The sequence below is a fragment of the Hypanus sabinus genome, chromosome 7, assembly GCF_030144855.1.
Source record: "Hypanus sabinus isolate sHypSab1 chromosome 7, sHypSab1.hap1, whole genome shotgun sequence".
In the NCBI taxonomy this organism is placed as follows: Eukaryota; Metazoa; Chordata; class Chondrichthyes; order Myliobatiformes; family Dasyatidae; genus Hypanus; species Hypanus sabinus.
The window spans coordinates 124425432-124450148 of record NC_082712.1 but is presented as its reverse complement, the minus strand read 5'-3'; the positions used below and the strand labels follow the sequence as shown (position 1 = coordinate 124450148).

The 24717-nt window shown below is 37.8% G+C and overlaps 1 protein-coding gene across 6 annotated transcripts in view; it reads right to left on the bottom strand.

The window, feature by feature from the left end:
- The window catches only part of mrpl23 (mitochondrial ribosomal protein L23), a 75264-nt gene that overhangs the window by 33861 nt on the left and 16686 nt on the right, over positions 1 to 24717 (bottom strand). For 2 of the 6 annotated variants that reach the window (XM_059975530.1, XM_059975533.1), the window contains exons 2-4: positions 18838 to 18960; positions 16490 to 16572; positions 15465 to 15538 (exon numbers count right to left, since the gene is read on the bottom strand). In XM_059975530.1, the coding sequence (XP_059831513.1) occupies positions 15465 to 15538; positions 16490 to 16572; positions 18838 to 18960 (280 nt within the window). Of the gene's footprint in view, positions 1 to 15464; positions 15539 to 16489; positions 16573 to 17482; positions 17622 to 18837; positions 18961 to 19194; positions 19347 to 20139; positions 20286 to 24717 lie in introns of those variants that run through there. The other 4 variants (XM_059975534.1, XM_059975532.1, XM_059975535.1 and 1 more) reach the window with 4 other exon arrangements.

The following is a 24717-nucleotide window of genomic DNA, read 5'->3' as shown; positions in this document are numbered from 1 at the left end:
CCCTCAGCAGATGACAAACCTCCTGGTTCATCCATGGATTTTGGTTTGGTAGTGTATAGCAAGTTTTCATAGCTCAAACACCTTCCAAAGATCACAATTATGCTACACCTTTGAACACTTAGCTGCTTTGATGCTTGTCCAAAGTATACTTTAGTGACAACTCCACTAGCAGCACTTCATTCAGGGTGGATTGGGGTCATCAGGGCAAAAAGCCTAGTTCTTAAGAAAGCAGAGACATGATATTCTACTTTGGATTCACTAATGAGTAATGAATTTGCAAGTTCAGGTTTTCCACAATTCTTCGTCAATTGAGATATTTTACATTCAGTGGGTTAAAAAATTTAACCACACTCATACTAGGATACTCTCTCTGTAGAGGTCAGGGCCCTTCAACTTCCCAGCCACAGGATGTTTCTACATCTCCCAAATAGCAGAACCCTGTCATGTCTCCCAATTTACCACTTATTGATGAAATCAGAAAGGTTTCCATGTACTTTATTAATAACAGAAGTATTTCACAAAATCACACAAGCTCTCTAACAAATAATGAGTCAGAATAGCAGCCAATTCTCCGACTCAAATGCAAGCAGAGTAGAGGAAGAACGCACAGGTTCATCCAGAAAAGCAACAGCCATCCACCATAACCGAAGCCCAGTAACCTCATGGTCCATTAGCATTTGTGGGTGAGCAACAGCTAAAAGTATCAAGTTATACCACTCCCAAGAAGCAACTAGTAGAAATGTAGCATACGTGAATTTAAGTATCAGTAAAAAATATTTAACTGCTATTTGATTCAGTAATAACAGTGGGTAACAGCAGCAGTAAGGTAACTTAAGGTAAGATTACACTGAAATTGTGACAAGGTGGTATGCTGCCACCTCCTGTAGGGAAAGAATTTGAGAAAGGAAAATGGGAAGCAGCTGTTAGGGCAACACTGCCATCCAGAGGATCATCAGTTTTTGAACAATTTCAGGTCACCAGACACATAAACAATCCAGGTAACAGTCAACAAAATACTTAATTATTGAAAAATATGTAAAACTATTGCAATTTAGATTGAAAGAACATTGATTTAAGCAGAGAGAAGGATAAACAAGAGACTGCAGATGCTGGAGAGATTCAATGGGTCAAGCAGCATCTGCGGTGGGAAACGAACAGTTGCTATTTTGGTTTCATTTTTCTTCACAGATGCTGCCTAATCCACTGAGTTCCTCCAGAATCTTTTCTTGCTGATATTAACAGACATTTATATTTTGTAAATAAAAAATGCCTGAAAAACAAGTAATGATTATTCAGTACAATGATCTAGTATACAAAACATCATAAAATGTTCTGTAATAACAAATACTCATCATTAGAAATTTATACTGTATTTACCATTTTATTCCTAGTTAAAGAAAAAAGCCAAAATTAAAATTTAAAAAGAGTGAATACCAGCCATGGAGCTCCGAATCTGGTGACCATGCATTTTATAATGTGGTTGTCTCGAAAATAAATTATCAAATCTGGAAAGGGCTGGGGTAGGCTCTTGGAGAACAATGAAGTTCAAAGTAAATTTAATATCAAAGTACATATACGTCACCATATACAACCCTGAGATTCATTTTCTTGTGGGCATACACAGTGAATCCAAGAAACACTATAAAACCAATGAAGGACAAACAACCAATGTGCAAAGAGCAAAAACTGTGCAAACATGAAAGAGAAAAGGATATTAATGATAATAAATAAGTATAATAAATAGAGCAATTATAAACAAATAGAGCAAGGAACAACCTGAGGTTTGAACAATTTAAGTTCCGGGCCAAATTGAAAAGGCCAGGCTGTCAGGGCTAGAGGTGAGGGATGGGCCAGTTCAACCACTGCTCTGGGAGTTTTACTCGACTCTATACTGAACTTCAGTTCACTTCTCCACAATGTTCACTCATCTCTGCACCGAACAGCCGCTGTGGCTTGCAATAATCAAACTGTGGACTCGCTTTTGTGAACTTTTATTGCTTACTTTTATTGTTGACATGTTTTTTGTTTTTTCTTCTGCACATTTCAGGTTTGACTTTTTTTAAAATGGTTTCTATTGAGTTTCTTGGTTTTGTAGCTGCCTGTAAGAAAACAAATCTCAAGGTTCTATAAAGTATACATACTTTGATAAGAAATATACTTTGAACTTCAACTAGAAATAAGCAACAAATATCGAGAACATGAGATGAAGAGTCCTTGAAAGTGAGTCCATAGGTTGTGGGAACAGTTCAGTGATGGGGCAAGTAAAGGTGACTGAAAGTGGTTCAAGAGTCTGATGGTTGAGGGGTAATGATTGTTCCTGAATCTGGCAATGTGGGTCCTGAGGCTCCTGTACCATTTTTCTGATGGCACCAGCAAAGAGAGCATGGCCTTGGTGATGAGGATTCGATGATGGAAGCCGCTTCCTACAATAGCGCTCTGTGTAGCTGCACTCAATGATGAAAAGGGCTTTACCCATGATGGACTGTGCCATATCTACAACTTTTTGTCAGCTTTTCTGTTCAAGGGCATACTTCCACAGCAAACTGTGATGCAGTCATTATACTCTCCATAACACATCTACATAAGTTTGTCAAAGTTTCAGATGTCATACCAAACCTTCACAAACTTCTGAGGAAATAGAGGTGCTACCGTGCTTTCTTCATAATTGCACATACATGCTGGGCCCAGGACAGAGCCTCTGAAATTATTACACTAAGAAATTCAGAGTTGCAGACCCTCTCCACATCTGATCCTCCGAAAAGGACTGGCTCATGAACCAATTTACTACTCCTGAAGTCAATAATCAGCTCCTTGGTCTTGCTGACATGAAGTGAGAGGTTGTTGTTGGCACCACTCAGCCAGGTTTTCAATCTTCCTCCTATATGCTGATTCATCGCCACCTGATTTGAGAATTACAGTGGTGTCATCAACAAGCTTAAATATGGCATTGAAGCTGTGCTTAGCCTCACAGTCATAAATATAAAACGAGAAGAGCAGGGGTCTAAGCTCACAGCCTTGTGGCACCCCTGTGCTGATGGGGATTGTGGATGAGATGTTGTCATCCAAACTGACTGGGGTCTACAAGTGAGGAAATTGAGAATCCAATTGCACAGAGGTATTGAGGCCAAGATCTTGAAGATTATTGATTAGTTTTGAAGGGATAATAGTGTTGAAAGCCAAGCTGTAGTCAATAAAGAGCATCCTAATGTCTGATCTAATGAAATGGCATCTGCTATGGACCTGTTGTGCCAGCAGGCAAATAGGAGCAGATCCAAGTCACTTCTCAGGCAGGAGTTGATATAGTTCATCACTAACCTCTCAAAGCACTTCATCACAGTGGACGTAAATGCTACTGGTATAATTGAAGCCTACTTGAAGCAGGTAGATACCTCAAATTGCCAAAGAAAGAGGTTAAAGATATCGGTGAACACTCCATAATATAAATACATAAGATAGCTTACATACTAAGATTGATTGTATGATTATAAAGTGACACTAGGCATAGGAATATCTGTATATAAGGTGACTGACATAAAACGCTCAAGTAGTGGTGGGGGGGGGTGCTGTGGAGGGGTGGGTTAGTGAGTTGAAGTGTTGATTAGCTTTACTGCTTGGGCCAAGTTTACATTTATTAAAATTAGTGATAATACTTAAAAGTCAGGGTGACGAGTGACCTGGAAGAAAACTTATAGTGGCAGTGACAATGTGCAAACTACGTTAGGTGGAGAGTCTGATGGCTTGGAAAGTTCAGTTGCAGGAGTCTGAAAGTTAAGTAACATTGAGGTTAAGCAAGGAAATGAAAAAAAAATAATTTATCTCGATTCAAACTAGACAATGCCATTCAAATCCAAAACCCCACCAGATCCACAAATCAAGATATGACACCAGAAACAGAGCAGAATGTCAAATACCTCAGCAGCTAACTACCAATTAATTCCAAGAGCACAGTGTAAATGTCAGGAACAAGCTGACCTGGTCACTGCAGTCAGCCAGTATGCTCCGCAGAACAGCAGGTTAGTAAGCTGCACAAACAAGCCCTATAGCTTTCAAAACAAAATTGGAAAAGCTATTGAATGGAAAAAAGAAATAAGTTTATGGAGAAAGCAAAGTCTTTAAGGAATCAGTACAAGCAAATGTCAAAATGGGTACCGATTGTGCTGAATAAATTCTTTGAAGTCTTTGATTCTTATTTGAGACACATTGCAAGAGAATCATGTAATCAAATATAATTAATAATCACAAAATGCTGGGCGTAACTCAGCAAGTCAGGCAGCTTCTACGGAAGGAAGGTGGGGGGAGAGAGAGGGGGGTAGGGGGAAGGGGAGGGGTAGTAGGAGTAGTAGTAAAAAAAAATTGGCAGGTGATAGGTGAGACCAGCTGAGTGGGAAGGTGGATGTGGAGAGGATTCATGATGAAGGATCTCCGCCCAAAACATTGTTTATTTTCCTGATGCACTGAGTTTCTCCAATGTTTATGTGTGATGCTCAAGATTTCCAGCATCTGCATTGTCTCTTGTGTCTCTAATGAAATATAATGTTGACCAAGAATCACCCTAGCAACATCTGTGAAAGATGCTATATAAAACTCTTTTACTTTTCTACACAAGCCAACAGCAAGGCTCCTCATTTAAATCATGATACTGCTATTAGCAAAGAATGCATTTTGCATACTCAATAAAAAAGATTACATTCACTGAAGATATTGCACCTAAACTTTTGCATACCCAAACAAATTATATAGTGCAACAAAAAAACTGATATAGAAATGCTGCTAAGTGTCCCAAAGTCTCGACAGTAAATACTATGGTCCCAGCAGGCAGGAAATGGAAGGCTCAAGACGCAGTGGAGATGGCCAAGTCACATCTGAGGCACAGGGAGCTGGAAGGGACAGTGGCAACTGGTCCGGTGGGACTGAGCAGCTTCCATCAACCAACCTCAACAGGGCTTACAGCAAAGTAGTCCAGGAAAAGGTGTAAGCAGATGTTGAGGAAGTGCATACGCCTAGGATGGTAGGAATGGGGCAGCAGGGAACCTGAACAAGATGGAAGGGTATGCTGAAGCAGAAAATCTCCTGGTCCAACATCCAGTCGGCAGAACCCCAGTACATCAAGTTCATGATCCAGATCATGTACAACATCCTGCTTAATCCAGCAAACCTTTCTGCTTGGGGCAAAAGCGAGGCACCATCATGTCCTCTCTGCCCTGGAACACATCTTCAGAAGCTACCCAAAAGCCCTGGGAAAAGGCTGCTACAGCTGAAGGCAGTGGCAGAAAATGTGTCTTTGGCCATTAACAACAGTAAACACCTCTACCAACCCAGAATGCCCATAACTTTGTCAAAGCTGGAGACCTACCTCAGCCTCAGCCCAGATCACCAGCATACTTGCTCACCACTGTATCTGACTGGTAACTGAGAGTAGATCTAGGTAAGCAATTAAAGTTCCCAGACTTCTGCATCATCATTCTGTCAGAAACCTCAAAGCAGGTGGTCATTGTAGAACTAACAATGCCTTGGGAAAGACCAGATTGAGGAAGCATTCAAACACAAGAAGGCCAAATGCCAGGAGCTGTTAGAGCAGTGCCAGACACAGGGATGGAGCCTACAGAGATGGGGTATAGCGGCTTTGCTGCCTGTTAACTCTGCAGAACCTAATCTCTCCTTGGCATTATGGGGGCTGCAAAGAAAAGAATGATCAGGACCATTACAGACACTGCTGTGTGCACTTCCAGATGACTGTATATCAAGAGATGTAAACACAAAGTACACTGCAGATGCTGTGGTCAAATCAAGAAGTACAAAAATGCTGGATGAACTCAATAGGTCGGGCAGCATTCGTTGAAAGGAGCAGAAACATTGACTGCTCCTTTCAACGGATTCTGCCCGACCTGCTGAGATCAAGAGGTGTGACCTGTGGACCTGGACCAATGCTGCTTGGACACAAGCTGGGGCCTGACCCCGGCTGAGTCAACTGGGCAAAGGTGTCTTATGTTGGAAGACCCGAAAAACCTGATGACCCCAGACTACATCACTGATGATGTGTCCCAGTGCACCATAGGATGCATCTCAGTGTCAGGTATACTTCCCTTCAACCCACTTCAGCAGGGCTTGACAATATTGGTCTACATAAGGCACAGACCTTCTTAGAAATAGCCAAATTAAAAGATATGTCTTCCAAACCAGAACTACATGACTTATGAGGAACAATGTGACATCACAAAAAGGTCAATGTTTGTGGATATAGTTACATTATTTTTCATTAGGATAAAAGTTGGAGAAGATTGCAGTAAAGTACATTATGCCAAAATGGCACTTAGTAATCAAAAGCAATTAAATACAGTGGATTGGTGACTACTAAAAGTCCTGATACGAATTTAGTTGTTTAAAATAAAAATCTATGAAAAGTAATATGGCTATACACCATTCAAGTTATTAACACATATTCCAGGTTTAACTCATCAGTAAACAATTAGTATGATGCAGATGATAAATTTATACTGAGTGAGCAATACAGAATAAAAGACTAACTTTAGCCCAGTGGAAATGCTTTTGCAAGGGTTCTGCATGGAGTCGAATGCGCATCAAGGGCTGCTGTTGAGAAGACTGGCTATTTATTAGACACGACTTCTTTCAGATGGAACATTAAACCAGGCTCTGCTTTCCCATCCCCCCATTTGGAGAGATATCCAAGGAATAATGGAAATTTTTTATTCAATATTTGTGAATCTAACTATACTAATCATCTCTTTACCTCATTGCTCTCTTGAAACTCACTAAGCAAGAAGTTACTGCAATGCTTCCTCACATAACAGTGACAACATTTCAAAATTATTAATTAGCCATAAAACACAGCAATATTCTGAGAACATGAAAGATATTACAAAATATGCTTTCTTTTTTCTCATGGTCATTCTCTTGATAACAATAGTTCCCTAAACTTCAAAGCAGATTACCGCTTGTAGAAAACTCCAGCAACTTCAGAGTAGCTATTACAAACCTCTACATAAAAAAAGTTTTCATTTTCTCCTGCTGTGCAAATGTCTGACCATGCAATTCCTTGGGTTTACCCTATTAAAGTGCACAATTCAACCGTCAATAGTTCAGGAAAAAGACTCATTTTGTTTCTCCATCAGCTTTTCTTTCCTTAAAACAACGTTGTTGACCAAATCAGCAAGTTGGCGGTTTGGAGCATTGAGAAACCTTGTATTCAATGCAGTCAATGAAGACTACTGACTCAATATGCTAACTTAATCCTTCAAAACTTCTCCCTCTCCTTTTCACCTTATTGTTATTTTGTGGTCTCCGAAACTTTCCTGCTCACTGTTTGTTAGCTTGTAAACAAGTGAACAAGCATAACATTACACTATGCTCCAGCTAGCTCAATGCATCTTTATCAAAAATGCTGATATAAAATTTGTAACACTTCCTGTTTACCAAGAAAAAGCTGATTGTGTGATGTCATTTGCCTCTATTTACATCTGATTTATCTGCCAAAAATATTTAGCATTATCTTTTGTCCAGCAAAACAGGTCACCGTGTTCTTTGCTCACGTGCTCTCTTATCCACTTGATATTCAGGAGTTCCAAACTTCCGCTCAATTATCTGCCAAGCTTCCTTCATTCTCTATCATCTTCAGCACTTTTTAGAAATGGTTGCACCAACAACATTTCATTAAGAAACTACTTATTTTAAAAACTGTGTTAATTTTAATTATTTTAAATACCATAGAAAGAAAAAAAGAACATTTAAATATTCGAACTGGTTAAATTGGAGAGGAACAGAGTGCTACATTCTTTTGGAATAAGACCATCATTAAGTAACTGTACAGCTGCAAAGGGGAGTCATCACATCATTCCTGTATTATCTCTTTAAAATTATCCTCTCACTCCCTTTTATCCTATGGTATTACATTTTTCTTTTTCTGAAGTACATATCCAACTCAACACATGAAGCAAAGCAAAAATCTCCATTATCCTACAGATAAAAGCTTAGGACAAATTAAATGTATAAATATCCTGCAACATATTATTTATTTGTCCGTGTCATACTTTGGAACATAGTCTGAAGATCAGCTTTTCATAGAGATACCACAACGCAATCAACCATTACTTAAAAATATGAGCCAATGCCAACTTCCATAGGCTAAACATCTGTACAAAGCCTAGCACATTGGTTCACTCTTGATTGTGATTATTTCTAGACAAAGCATGTTATCGAAGCTAGACAGCTATGATCTACTTTTGATAATCTTTGGCATCAGCTATGATTGACAAGTGCCCTTACATATAATGGATGTAATTTAACCACTTTAGTGCTAAGAGGAACATTCAAATTGAAACTCTATTTCCAACAGATAATGAAGAAACAAATCCACAGATGTTAAACACTTAAAAATCATAAATATTACATGGATTAATGGATATAATTTCAATGGATATAATGTAGAATCATAGAGCAACAGAAAAGTACAGCCCAGAAACAGGCATTTCAGCCCATCCAGACCTGCCTACCATCGACCTACACCAGGACCATAACCCCATATCCCCACCATCCACATACATATCCAAACTTCTCTAAAATATTGAAATTGAGCTTGTATGAACCACTTGTGCTGGCAACTCATTCCACTCTCATGACCCTCTGAATGAAGATTCCCCTCATGTTCCTCTTAAACTTTTTACCTTTCCCCCTTAACCCATAATCTCTAGTTGCAGTCCCACCTAACCTCGATGGAAAAAGCCTGCGTGCATTTACCCTATCTATACCCCATAATTTACCTCTGTCAAAACCCCCCCCTCAATCTTCTACATTCCAGGGAATAAAGTACTAACCTATTCAAGCTTTCATTATAACTCAGGTCCTTCAGTCCTGGCAACATCCTTGTAAATTTTCTCTGTATTCTTTCAAACGTATTTACATCTTTTGTGTAGGAAGGTGACCAAAACAGCACACAATATCAACATCTTATACAACTTCAACAAAACATCACATCTCCTGTACTATATAATTTGATTTATGAAAGCCAATGTGCCAAAAGCTTTCTTTACAACCCTATCTACCTATGAGTGCTATAGATCCCTTTATTTTTCAGCACTCTTCTGTGCCTCACCATTCACTGTGTAAAACCAACCATGGTAGATTCTACTGAACCTCGCATTTGTCTGCATTAAATTCCATCGGCCATTTTTCCCAGTTGGTCCAGATCCCACTGCATACTCTAATAGCCTTCCTCACTGTTCACTACACCCTCAAATTGGTGGCATCCGCAAATTAGATCCAGTTAATTAATCAGATTACCATCCAGATCATTGATATAGCTAACAAACAATAACGGGCCCAGCAGCAATCCCTGTGGCACTCCTCTAGTTACATGCCTCCAGTCAGAGAGGCTACCACTCTCTGGCTTCTCCCACAAAGTCAATGTCAAATCCAATTTGCTATCTCATCTTGAATGCTAATCAACTGAACTTTCTTGACCAACCTCCCATGCAGAAACTTGTCAAATGCCTTGCTAAGTAACATCCACAGTCTTACCTTCATCAACTTTCCTGGCATAACTTTATAAGATGTGTAAGATTAGACATGACCTACCATACACAAAGCCATCCCTAATCAGTCCATGCCTATCTAAATACTCATACATCCAGTCCCTAGAATACCTTCCAATAATTTTCTCACCAGCCTATAATCTCATGGTTTAATTTTAGAGCCTTTCTTAAACATTAGCTACCATCCAATCCTCTGCTACCTCACTCGTCACCAAAGGATGATTCAAATATCTCTGCTCTGGTTCCTCCAGTTTCTGCACTTGCCTCCCACAGGATCCGAGAGAACACCTTGTCAAGCCTGGGGATTTATCCATCCTAATTTGCCACAAGACTGCAAACACCTCCTCCTCCTCTATATCTGTATAGGGACCATGAACTCAGTGCTGCTTTGCCTCACTCCTATAGTCTCTGTGTCCATCTCCCGAGTAAATACAGATACAAAAAAAAATCTATTTAAGATCTCCCCCATCTATTTTGGCTCCACACACGGATTACCCTTCTGACCTTCCAAAGTACCAATTGTGTGCCTTGCAATCCTTTTGCTCTTATATTATGTGTAGAATCCTTCAGTCCTTCAAGGATTCTCCTTTATTTTGTTTGCTAGAACAACTTCACGTCTTCTTTTAGCCCTCCTGGTTTCTTTCCAAAGTGTTCTCTTGCATTTCTTATACTCCATAAGTACCTCATTTGCTCCTACCTGCTTATACTGCTGTGCAGCTCTTTATTCAACCACAGCCTCAATATCTCTTGAGAACCAAGGTTCCCTACATCTGTTATTTTTACCTTTTATTCTGACAAGCACATACAAGTTTCGTACTCTCAGAATTTCACTTTTGAAGGCCTCCAACTTACCAAGTACACCTTTGCCAGGAAACAGTCTGTTCCAGATCCTTCCTGATACCATCATAATCTCCAAATTATGACCTCAACCCGTAGACCAGACCTATCTTTTTCCATATTTACTCTGAAACTAATGGCATTATAATCACTAGGTGCAAAGTGCTCCCCTACACAAAAGATGTCACCTGCTTTGACTCATTCCCTAATAGCAGGTCAAGTAACACATACGCTCTTGCTGAGATTTCTATGTACTGATTAAGGAAACCTTCCTGAACACATTTGACAAACGCTATCCTATCTAGTCCTTCTACAGTATGGGACTCACAGTCGATATATGGAAAGTTAAAAATCACCTACTATAACAACATTATATTTATTGCAATAGTCTGTGATCTCTCTACAAATTTGTTCCTCTAAATCCCGTGGACCGTTGGTGGTCTGTAATACAGCCTCATTAACATTGTCATACCTTTTTCAGTCCTCAGTTCCATCCACAAAACCTCACTAGACAAGTTTATCAAACTGTCCTGATTGAGCACTTCTGCGACATTTTCCCCGTCTAGTAATGGCATCCCTCCTCCTTTAGTTCTTCCTGTTCTGTCACATCTAAAGCAAAAGAACCATGGAATATTGAACAGCCAGTCCTGCTCCTCGTGTAACCAAATTTCACTAATGGCTATAGTACCATAATTCCATACCCTGAGCTCATCCGCCTTTCCTACGATACTTCTTGCATTGAAATATACACAGCTCAGGACATTAGTTGCACCATGCTCAACCTTTTGATTTCTAACTTTGTCTGAGTTATACAATTGTAGCAACAATAGCTGTTGCTACAACCTCTCCACTAACTGCTCTGGCACTCTGTTTCCCATTCTCCTGCTACTTGTTTAAACCCCACCTTGCAGCACTAGCAAACCTTCCCACTCAGATATTAGTCCCCTTCCAGTTCAGGTGCAAACCATCTCTTCTTTATGGGTCTCACCTTCCATAGAACAGCGCCCAAAGTTCCAAATGTCTGATACTCTCCCTCCTACACCAACCCCTTAGCCACGTGTTAAACTATATAATCTTCCTATTTCTGGCCTCGCTAACACATGGCATGGGTAGCAATCCTGAGATCATAACCCTGGAGACCTGATTGATGTGATTTTCCTCTACTAGGTCATCCCCCCACAAGCATCCAAAGTGGTTTACCTGTTGTTGAGGGGAATGGCCACAGGGTACTCTGCACTGGCTCCTTAACTCCTTTCCTCTTCCTGACAGGCACCCAGTTTCGGGGTCCTGCACCTTGGGCGTAACTACCTCTCTATATAACCTTTTCTTTTTCAATCTTTTTATCATTATTATTAATATCAACATAATAAAATTAATACATAGACAGTGGGATTACAAACTTACAAATTTATACTGAACATGAAAGGATACACAAGCAATAGTTACAATATAATTAAGTCTTCCCAAATCATGAATGATACAACTAGCATATAAACAAAGCAAAACTAGGTTATATCATAATATATATTTAAAAAAACAGAAAAGAGAAAAAGAAAAAAGAATATGTTAGAAGAACTAATCTAACAACCTAATAACTAATAAAGAGAAAAAAAGAAAAAAGAGAAAAAAAATAAAAAAATAAAAAAATAAAAAATGGGCTGTTTATAACATCTATTAAAAAAATACAAAATCATCAGTGTCGCCAACTCCAATCCTCTCAACATAGGTATAATCAAAACTGGAAAAACAAATAGGTTTGGAACAGGGTCACATTACATCATATGAAAATATTGAATAAATGGTCTCCATGTCTTTTCAAATTTAATAGAAGGGTCAAATACAACACTTCTAATTTTCTCCAAATTTAGACATAACATAGTTTGAGAAAGCCAATGAAATATGGTAGGGGGATTAATTTCTTTCCAAATCAACAAAATAGATCTTCTAGCCATTAATGTAAGAAATGCAATCATTCAACAAGCAGAAGAAGTTAAATGGATTGAGTCCATCATTGGCAAACCAAAAATTGCAGTAATAGGATGAGGTTGTAAATCAATGTTCAATACTGTGGAAATAATATCAAAAATGTCTTTCCAATATTTTTTCAAAAGCAGACATGACCAAAACATGAGTTAAAGACGCTATCTCAGAATGACATCTGTCACAAATAGGATTTATATAGGAATAAAAACGAGCCAATTTATCCTTGGACATACGAGTCCTGTGCACAACTTTAAACTGTATTAATGAATGTTTAGCACATATAGATGATAAATTGACTAATTCAAGAATTTTATCCCAATTCTCAATAGGGATAGTAAGGTTAAGTTCTCTTTCCCAATCATTTTTAATCTTATAGAAGGGCTCTGAATGTATTTTCATAATTATATTGTAGAGTTTTGATATTACCCCTTTCTGAGAAGGATTTAGTTCTAACAAATTCTCCAAAATACCCGAAGACTCAAGATTTGGAAAGGTAGGAAGTACAGTATTTAAGAAATTCCTGATCTGTAAATATCTAAAGAAATGAAATCTAGACGAATTATATTTATTAGATAATTGTTCAAAAGACATAAAACAATTATCCAAAAATAAATCAGAAAACTGTATAATCCTTTAGTCTTCCAAGCTGAATAAGCTTGGTCTATAATAGAAGGATAAAAAAAGAAATTGGATAAAATAGGAATAGTTAAAACAAACTGATTCAACCCAAAAAATTTCTGAAATTGAAACCATATACGTAAAGTATGTTTAACTATCAGATTGTCAATTCGTTTCTGCAATTTAGAAAGAGCAAAGGGAAGAGAAGACCCTAAAATAGAACCCAATGAAAATCCTTGTACAGATTTAGTTTCCAGGTTTACCCAATGAGGGCTAAAAGATAAATCCCAATCCTTTAACCAACATATCAAATATCGGATATTAACTGCCCAATAATAAAATCTAAAATTAGGCAATGCCAATCCACCTTCCTTCCTTGCCTTCTGTAAATATTTTTTACCTAATCTAGGATTTTTATTCTGCCATATATATGAGGAAATTTTTGAATCAACATTAGCAAAAAAAGATTTCCGAATAAAAATTGGTACCGCTTGAAATAAATGTAAAAACTTGGGTAAAATAATCATCTTAATAGCATTAATCCGACCTATCAGAGATAAAGATAATGGTGACCATTTAGTGAACAAACATTTAATCTGATCAATTAAGGGTAAAAAAATTAAAAAATTAAAAATTAAACCTTAAATAACTCCTTATAATATTTTGTAATTTTAATCCCTAAGTATATAAAGAAGTCATTAACTAATTTAAAAGGTAAATTTCCATAAATTGGAACCTGTCTATTTAAAGGAAACAATTCACTCTTATTAAGATTTAATTTATACCCGGAAAAATTACTAAATTGAGCCAACAACGATATAACTGCAGGAATGGATTTCTCAGGATCAGAAATAAATAATAATAAATCATCTGGTATAATGATAACTTATGTATATCTATCCCACGAGTAATGCCAAAAATGTTCGATGATTCTCTAATAGCAATTGCCAAAGGTTCTAAAGCAATATCAAATAATAATGGACTAAGAGGACAGCTTTGTCTAGTACCCCGAAATAAACAAAAAAAGGGAGATCTTTGATTGTTAGTAAAAACCGAGGCTACTGGAGTATGATATATCAGTTTAATCCAGGAAATAAGTGTCGGACTAAAATTAAACTTCTCAAGCCCAGTAAATAAGTATGGCCATTCAACTCTATCAAATGCTTTCTCCGCATCTAATGAAATGACATATTCTGAGGTGCTACGTGAAGGAGTATAAACAATATTCAATAATCTCCTAATATTGAAAAAAGAATAGCGATTTTTAATAAAACCAGTTTTATCTTCCGAGATAATTTGAGGTAATACCTTCTCCAGCCTGGATGCCAGTAACTTGGAAAAGATCTTGGAATCTACATTCAATAAGGACATTGGTCTATAGGATGCATGGTCAGTAGGGTCTTTATCTTTTTTCAATATTAAAGAAATGGAAGCTCTATAAAAAGACTGTGGCAGTTTACCCAATCTAATTGCTTCTTCAAAAACCCTGCATAACCAAGGAGAAAGAGTAGACGAAAAACACTTAAAAAATTCCACTGTATACCCATCTGGACCTGGTGCTTTTATATAACCTGTCTATCACACCCGCAGCCTCCCGAATGAAGCACAGCTGGATATACTTCTCACAGGTGTAGGTGTCAGGGACACTAGCAGTCTTCCTGCCTTCCCACAACAGGAGTGTACAACTATCCTGTCTGTCATCCCTATTTGCTCTAACTGAGCAAATTTAAAGAAGGAAAAGCAATAAATAAACTGTGGGAAAAGAAGTCTACCTACAGCTTTTTGCTTTCTCTGACTGAAGCCTCACCTTGCTGAAGCCTTCAAGAGCTAAGGTATCAAAATCTCCATCCTAACACTCTTCACTACAATAATGGCCACTCGCTTGCCCCTGGCTTATTTTAATTTATTCATGTCAATCAATTACGATTCTGCTCAAGACACCAAACTCCCGCAAGTTGATGCCTTGTGTACTCAATGTGCAAACGTGAGTGAGCTACGACTTCTCACACTTCAGATTTCTGATTGGCCATTGCTCAAAACACAAAACTGCGGCTAGTCGATGCCTTACGTACTCAATCAACGAACATCAGTGAGCTACAGAACATCTTCACAACAAGGTCAGCCATGGACAAAAAAGCTACAAATTTAGTTCCCATGACAAGAGTTAAACAGAATATTTAGATAAAATGTAATATATGTCATAGATACACTGAAGGGCAGTGTTTAATCATTTATATGGATGGTAAATGGAGGTGAATGGGAAAGCATGACAAGAAAGAAAAGCAAAATTTTTACTTCTCAGGGAAGAATGCACACAAGGTTCCTTCAATATCAAGGAAAAAAAAGTGAGGTTAACTTGTATGCTTTAAATAATTAACAAGAGTAAAAGATATTGGAGATTAAAAGCTAAAGAGATGCCAATCATGTGTAGTACTTGAGAGTTCTAACAAATATGATGAAGAGAAATTGAGTTGCACTTACTAACTGAACGTAGGCAACTTTATAATCAGGCCGTTTCACTCTCTGATTCTTATGATTTCGCTTCTTGCTAGTACCTAAAAAAAGTTATGAGAGATTGTGAGCAACAAATAATCAAATGTTACGTCCTTGTATTTTGCTTCTGATGAGAAGTTACTCATATTATATGATGCATTGAATAAGAAACACCTTTATGCATGACACCAAGTGTTGCTTTTTTTTGGTATCTAACTAAATATGCAGTTTTCCCGGCTTCCTTGTCTAGTATTGCCACTCAACTATTACAACTTGTTAGCGTCTTTTATGCTTCAAGCTTCTGGATGTCCTGACAGGTTCCTCAGCCTCTGACTTCCTTCCTTCATTTTAGTCAACATTCACAATATTCCTTTCTGTCTTCCATTTAAAGGTAGTCTAAGTAAGAGCAACTTAGCAGTATAAAGAAGGGTAAGCTGCAGTGTATTCTCAGTTTTTGAACAGCATTATTCTTTGCTTAGTCTTCATTCCTGTAGAATTCTATTAAGAGACAAACTTAAAGCTGATCGTGGGGGGGGGGGGGGGGGGGGCAAAAACTGATCCTTCAATAGCTTATTTAGCTAAATCACTGAACAATATAGGAATGAAAAACAGGGAGCAAGAAATTCTCAGTTTAAAACCCTTACTAAATCAGCTAGCCTCAGCAACAGAAAAACTAAAGCTGGTCTCCATTCCATGAGCAGGTAAGAGGATGAAAGCAGCAAATATTCACACTTACTGACTCAATTAAGCACCCAACAAAAAAAAATCATGTTGAGTGGATTCAGCTGAATAAGCTGAGTCACTATCTTCTGAGTAGTGACCTTGTGGTAGCAGGTTCTCATGGGCCTGTATCACAGCACAAAGCATTATGGAAATGGGTAGGAAAAAGACAAAGATCTAGAACACCAGGTAAAATCAAAAGTGGCCAGAACTGGTCAATATTAGAAGTAAGCTTCATCAGCCCAGAGGGGGGTGGGGGCTTTGCTAATGAACAAATCTTAACAGTTACTTACAAAATTGTATTCTGGTCCTTACTGCAGCCACTGGGACATTGTAGATGCCTTGTAGATAATTTTTCACATCAGGTTTTGTCATTCTGTAAAATTCAGGTTATAATATTAAAATGTTAATGCTTAGAGAAACGAATGTCAATGGGTTTTTCCCACCCAAGAGATCAGACCATTATTCAACTTTAAAACAGACAATAAGAATTTCAAAGAGACACAAGAACTTACTGATACTAGAGTCTGGAGTAAAAAGTAAACTACTTGAATCTTGCGGGTCAGGCAGCATCTGTTCATATTTTAAGTCAAGAGCCTTCATCTAAACTGAAAGACTTTTTTTGTAGAAAGTGGGAGGAATCAAATGAAAATCTGTTTGGTTAAGCACAATTTTTGACAGATGAAGTAGAAATTTAGCAGAGGGGAACTGGATGAATCCACGTATAGAAAAAAACACACAGCCCTAAGGCCTTCCTTATGTGGAAATGGGTCGCTCTTTCAGTCCTGATGAAGGGTTTCAACCTGAAATGTCCACTGCTACTTTGTACCGCTGACACGTTGAGTTCCTCCAGCGTATTGTTAGTCGATATTACAGACATTTACATGCATTCATTTTGTAAATAGATAAAAATTGTTTTATAAATCACAATCTAAGAAAGAACTTTTCTACTTCAATATCACACAAACTATATAGTCCATGCTCCACCATAACAAGCTTACATTAACTTTATCAATTTCATGAAAACCAAAAGCAGTTCCTCCAGCAGTTTTTAATTTTGCAATAAATATTTAATATTGTTAGCCAACTACAGCCAGCTGGATATTATGTTTACCAAACTATTGCATTGAATTAGTGGATAAATTTATTGGCATATCATAAAAGCGATGATCTGCTTATATCCAAAGACTTCCAAACTAGCTCTATCTTTCGGATTCCAGAAACTGAAGCCTAAAATTCCCCATTTTCAATATACATTCAGTGGCCACTTTATTAGGTACACTCACTTGCTAATGCCAGTTATGTGGCAGCAACTCAGTGCATAAAAACATGCAGACATAGTTTCAGTTGTTGTTCAGTCCAAAGATCAGAATGAAGAAGAAATGTGATCCAAGCGACTTTAACTGCTGAATGATTATTGATGCCAGACACGGTGATTTAAATATCTCAGAAACTGCTGATCTCCTGGGATTTTCATACATAATGGTTTGTAGCATTTACAAAGAGTGGTGTGAAAAACAAAAAACATCCTGTGAGTGGCAATTTTGAGGCCAAAAATACCTTGTTGATGAGATAGCTCAAAGGAGAATGGCCAGACTGGTTCAAGCTGACAAGAAAGTGACAGTAACTCAAATAACCACGTTACAATAGTGTGTTCAGAAAAGCATCTCTGAATGCACAACACACTAAACCTTGAAGTAGGCTACTGAGTGTAGATAAAACTACAATTCGTGCACAGCTCTCTTGAGCCCCCTACTGGATAAAATAAAGTACCAGGAAACAAAATAACAGTACACAAGAGATTCTGCAGATGCTGGAAATCTAGAACAACACATACAAAATACTGGAGGAACTCAAGCAGGTCCTGCAGCATTATCAGAGGAAAGTAAGCATTTGAAATTATGGTCCAAGACCCTTCATCGGGGCTGCAATAACAGTAAGTCGGCCAAATTGATTTGGTCACAGCTAACTCATGTTTCCACTCCAAGTTGGTGACTTTCAAAATTACTTTAAGCCCAGGACATGCCAAATAACAAAATGCTGGTGCATCCGGCACTCTATTGCCTGGAGTCCCTTTTGCAGGAATTTCCTGGGAAACATTCCTCTGACCATACACTAGCCAAACCTACCACATGGTCAGAGTACCCATTTATTTGATTATGCGGCTCGAAGCCTACTTGCCAGATGCTTCATGATCGCTCTTAGGACATAACTTGTCAGTACAACTGACCCTCCATATTTTTCCAGGTAAGTACAGAAGGCCGTCATGCTGGAACATGTTTACATCATGTTTACATCATGTTGGAACAATCAGGAAGCATTAACACGACACAAACTTTTTTTTGTTCCAATATGATGCAAATTTTTGAATATTTAGCCTCCTAAAAGCACCCCAAAAAGTTCAGGTGTTATTACAATGCACAAATGCAAGAACAATTTCAACTACAAGAAATCAGTTTAATGGTTACGTCATTATGGCTAGGTCTGAAGACACCACAGGGCCAAAAAGGTAGGAGCTGAGGATCAATTTATCCTCGATAAAAGACTGAGAGCTCCAGGGAACCAAAGAGAATAGTAGATCCAACTAATTTCACAGAAAAGCCTGGAGTTTTGTTGTGTAGATCCATCCCCTCCTACTTACTCCATGGGAATCCTAAACTGAACTGTATTCTCTGGTTGCTCCTTCCCAGGTCTCACAAGGGTCATAAAAAAGTTGGTTCGAAATATCCTGAGTTGAGGGTTTCCATATTGATATAGCGGATAGCTGTAGGAAAATAAAAGATATTTTAAGTATATACAAACACTTTGCCACTGGGCTTATATCAATAAATCATGTGCAAGTCTACATTCCTGGTCCATCTTTTGTTATCTCTGTAATATCTCCTTGGTTTTCCAAAAAGAGAAAGTTAGGGGGTTTCTTCTCCTTTCTTGTCCAATACTTATCCAACAAATGAAATCCAGTCATATATCTCATCTGTGTTTGTGGAGATTTACTTACTTGCTAAATGTTGTATTTCTGTAGACTACAACTGCAGCTGCATTTCCAAAATACCTTTCTGACTGTGAAGTGGTTTGGGACATCCCAGGATCTGAAGCATACTTTATATCCACATATGGTTTATAATGCATTGCCATGTGTATAACTATAATGATGTGGTTGCAGCCTGCAGTCCTCAGCAGACAGAATGGAACAAGTTACAAATTCTGAAAACTTCCTTGACATATTTCTTTTCCCATTTCAAGCATGCTTTAAATTTAATAGTCCGCATATTTTTCTAGACAATCTCTTCTCTTTATTCTGATGTATTTAATCGTTTTCTCCTACACCTCATAGATACTACTGCCAAACCCGTTTGATTTAGAAGCATAGCAATTTATTCAATAACCTGTTTGGGAAAAATATAGTGCCAAAAGACTGGTAGATAACTAAAATTATTATTTTAACATTGTGGATAGACGAGACACAAGGATCTACTGAAGTGCTCTGTAGAAAATGCCCTTTTCCTTGGAACGCATTTTGCAAATCATTATGAATCAGAATGAGGTTTGTTATCACTGGCATGTGTCATGAAATTTGTTAACTTAGCAGTAGCAGTTCAATGCAATACATAATATAGAAGAAGAAAAAATAAGTAAATCAATTACAATATACATACATTGAATAGATTTAAATCCATGCAAAAAAAACAGAAATATATATAAAAAATGAGGTCGTGTTCATGGATTCAATGTCCACTTAGAAATCGGATGGGCAGGGGAAGAAACTGTTCCTGAATCGCTGACTGTGTATAACACAATAAGCCATTGTTCAGATAAAGTCTTCTAACTAAATTATCAAATGTTTCTTTATCCACAAATGTTGACAGGCTCATTAAATTTTCTCAGCATATTCAGTTTTTAATTAATGTAAATATATATGCAGCAATCCCACATTCAAACTTACCTGGTCATGATGCAGAGGGCCTACTTTCCTGAGACAAACAAATCCCTGACACCAGTGTCAAGACCTGAAAAGTGGCAATGCCTCCAACAGAGCACTGGAGAAGCACTGACACTCACTTGAAAAGCTTTGACAAATGGAAAAACCCTGACCACAGGACCATTATCTGGTTACATCCGTAAACTTATTTACAGATTTAAACTTATTTAAACTTATTCTCAAAAGATTGAGAATTAAATACAAGAAATTCTGCAGATGCTGGAAATCCAAAGCAATGCACACAAAATGCTGGTGGAACTCAGCAGGTCAGGCAACATCTACGGAAATGAATAGCTAGATGACATTTCGGGTCAAGACCTTAAATACTAGTTATAGAGGAACTTGCCTTGGAACTCTGTGCCCCTGCTGAATTCAACTGGCTTGTAGATGTTGCACCACAGCTAACTTGTGTAGGACCTGAGAGCCGGTTTTCCAGTGTAAATGATGAATGTAATGTCAGCACAATGGAGCTGAACTCCATAGGGCAATGAAACTTCGGAATACATGTGAAACAAAATCAACCATCACTAAGCAGCTTTGAGACTATCATCTTTAACTAGATATGCTTATTAGTACTCGTCACTTATAAATCAAGTACATCTCAGCAGTTATATTCAGAACCTCAAGCAACTATAGCCAAAAGCTAACTATTCTACTGTATCCCCTGCATAACTACTAGGAACTGCAGTAGAATGGTTAGCTTGCTGGATGCAGTGCAAAATAGGGAGCCACTCCAGCTGGCAAAGGATGTAAAGGTGAAGTCCTACAAAGTCAATGTCAAGTCCATGATAGTCCACAGCTTTTATTACTGGTATAGATAGACTTCAGAATTAAAATCAATTTCCAAACTTAGAGATATACATTTAGTAGCTGGTCAAAACAGAGGAACATTGCTATACAATGGTCATAAGACAAGTAAATGAATTTCAACATAACTCATGTTTTTGGTGAGAAAAATAAGGTCAAAATTGTTTAGAAATGATACAAATGGGACAAAAGAGCAAAGGGATCTGAGAGTTCAGATACACAAATCACCAAAAGGAGTGACACAGTTAATTAGGTCACCAAAAAAACAAACCAAGAACAAGAGGGATTGAATAAAGTAGATGTTATGTTAAACTTATACTGAACCTTAGTTAGACCACACAGTATTAGGTGCAAGTTGAGATCACAATATTTAAGTAGAAGAATGTAGAGGCACAGGAAGGATGCAAAAAAAAGATTTACAATGACTTCAGAGTACAAGGTCATACTAATCAGGAAAGAGTAGACAGTCATTTTCCATATGAGTTAGAAAACAAAGATTAACAATCATCAATACAACAGCCACCAAGAGAATTGAGAAGCAAAAAGTGGTGAGGAAGTAGAACTCACTATTGCAGGGAGCAATTTGCATGAATGGTATACTTCCACTGGGATAGAAGAAGGTGAAAGGGAACGCATCAAGGTATGTAGTGACAGAACTAAACATGCAATGAGCAAAGAATCATGAAGTATCAGTATCAGGATGTATTATATTTTTGCAGTCTACAAACATGTAAATTACACATTACATAATATATAATTATATAATTTAGCTCCACCCTGACATGCTCCATTGATCCTCCATGGATCACACCATGTCAATCCTAAAAATAGTCCATATGTCATCTTCAGAATGCCTTTTAACATTAGCTTAAACTGCAGTAGCTGGCAGAGCCCTCAAAGCCTCACACACTCATTATTAATTGTTCATTACCTTGGTATTCAGCTCCTTTAGACCATAAGATATAGGAGCAAATTTAAGCCATTCAGCATATGAAGTCTGTTCTGCCATTCCATTCTGGCTCATTTATTACCCCTCTCAACCACATTCAGCTACCTTCTCCCCATAACCTTTGATGTCCTTACTAATCAAAAACTTAACAAACTCTGGCTTATTTCCCCCCCAGGTGTCTTGCCTCTAGATCCATCAGTGCACAATCCATTAGACTTTGGTTCCCAGTTTGTAGCTTCTATGACAATTACAATACTAAACAATTCTCGTAATGCAGACAGTCCCTTTGACACGATCTAGTTCAGTGCTGCTTCTTCCTCTCTGCTGTTTACTTCCAGCTTTTAACCTCAGTCCAGCCCTCACCTCATCTTCATTCTCTCTCCTATTGCTGTCAATTGCCCTGTTATGATAGTCGTAATTATTTAAAACATAAACTACAGAATTATTTTTCTGCAGTACTATAAATTTCCATTGAATTATGGAGAATTTTTTTTCCATAATGAATGAGGTCTATGACAAAAGGCTGTGTCTGTGCATCTGTCATCTCAACACAGTGGAATACAACTCACCTACAGGCCAAGTTATGGACTTACAAAGAGGGAGCAATCACAGACCATGTGAAGAACACTCAGCAAAATAAGGATGTGGCATCAGAGGGGCACAGTAACACTAAAATGATGAATGCAATGCTTCAAATAATTCTGTAAACATCAGATTAAAGTAACAGGCAACAACACAGAGGGTGAACAAGATTAACCAATGTGAATAGAAACAAGGAGTCATGAAAGACTGCAGATGCTGGAATATGGAACAACACACCATCTGCTGGAAGAACTAAGTGCTTGAAGCAGCATCTGTGGGAGGAAAGAAACTACTGGTATTTAAGACCGAAACCCAGCATCAGGTATTCCTTATGGGAAACAATGAGATTCCCCTGCTGACTGTACCACACGACCCAACATTTGTTGGCTAAATTGAAGAGCACAAAAGAGAACACAATTAAACAGAACAGAACTTGGGTACACAGAACACAATTTAAAAAAGTAAAAAGATATAATATACAAAGATAAGCAGTAACGAACAGTGCGTTCTGTTTTACCTGTTGGAACTGAGACCACAGAAGATTCACCAGATAATTAATTGGTGATAATTAAAGGATAGGAATGATGGGAGCCGAGTGAATCCAACTGATGTATTCAAACAGTATGTATTTGTCATAATGGGAAGTGTTACTTTTACAGAACTGAACCTGGGTACTTTCAGTTATCAAAACTAAATGCAACTAAAGTCTTCCTCCACATCACATCCTACTCCTGATAAAATATATAGATGCCTTATCTCTCCCATTTTTCCTACTTTGCCCACCCTTCACAACTTCTCAGCCAATGAAGCAAGTGTATCAGGTGCCACTTACTGCCCCCTCACTGAGAAAAACTTCAATTTCTTCTCCTTGACTAGAATTTCTCAATCCAACCCCTAGCTGTCAATTTCTTCACTGTTTCCCACCAATTAGTTTACCTATTGTTGGATCCAAATGTTTAAGTTGTTTTTTGCGGTTTAACAATTAATTGTCTGCTTATATTTTATGTAGTTTGTATATGCATTTAACAATTTAACATGTTTCCTAGTGGCACGATATGTACCTGTATATGCAATTGTTCAATGTGTCCTCTAGTGGTTAGGTTCTGTAAAGTCTGGATGCTCCTCTTGGTGCTGCATTACTTGAATAGGAGGTATCTCATTGGTTGACTCTTACCTATGAATCTGAATTGAATTTTGCTTACCTATCAAATATAAAATTAACGAACCACAAAACAATGCTATCTTAGTCTATTAGTCATTTTAAGTCTGTTCTGCCTTCTGCTACTAGATTCTGCTGTTACTGTCCATTTCAATGTTACTGTGTTCTATCAATGCTTAATAAAATGATTATGAAGCAACAAGTTTTGATCCTCTTACCCAGCTTCTGAAAGAACCATAGATTCAAACATCAAAATCCAACACTTTGTTTCTCATTATTCCTTTAGTAACCACAGGGGAAGGTAAACTGGTAATTAGTTTAATTGAAGATGGCTTACAGTAAGTTTTTAAAGCTGATTACAGCTTTGGGGTTTGCTTAGGCAGCAAAAGTATTTAACGCTGCGGATAAAGAGATTTTATAAAAACAATAAGAACAATAGTAATCTCTTACAAAGAAAACAATGATCTCTTTCTCCACTTTCCATACATTGAGAAGCTGGATATTAATTTTTTTACACAGCACCAAAATTTCAGATTTTAGGTTAAGATATAGTTAGACACAGTTAAGATAAGGTGGCACGGTAGCATAGGCAACCAGGGTTCAATTCCCATCGCTGCCTGTAAGGAGTTTGTACATTCTCTCCGTTTCCCTCCCAGTGCCCTGGTTTCCACCCAAAGTCCAAAGACAAACCGGCAGGTTGGTTAATTGGTCATTATAAATTGCCCCATGATTAGGCCAGGATTAAACTGGGGGATTGCTGTACGCTGTGGCTCAAAGAGCCAGAATGGCCTATTCCACACTGCATCACAATAAATAAATAAATATTCAGGTCATCATACCAGCATTGGCCTTTTCAAACAAATAACTACATAATTTACCCCATTCCCTCATTTGGAATACTGATCTATTGTCCTTATCTAGGGAAGGATGATGGACGCATCGGAAACAATTGAGGAGTTTTATTCTACTGATACCTGAAAACAGTAGGTTGGCGTAAGAGGAAGATTGGACAGGTTGAGCTTGTATTGGCTAGCATCTAGAAGAG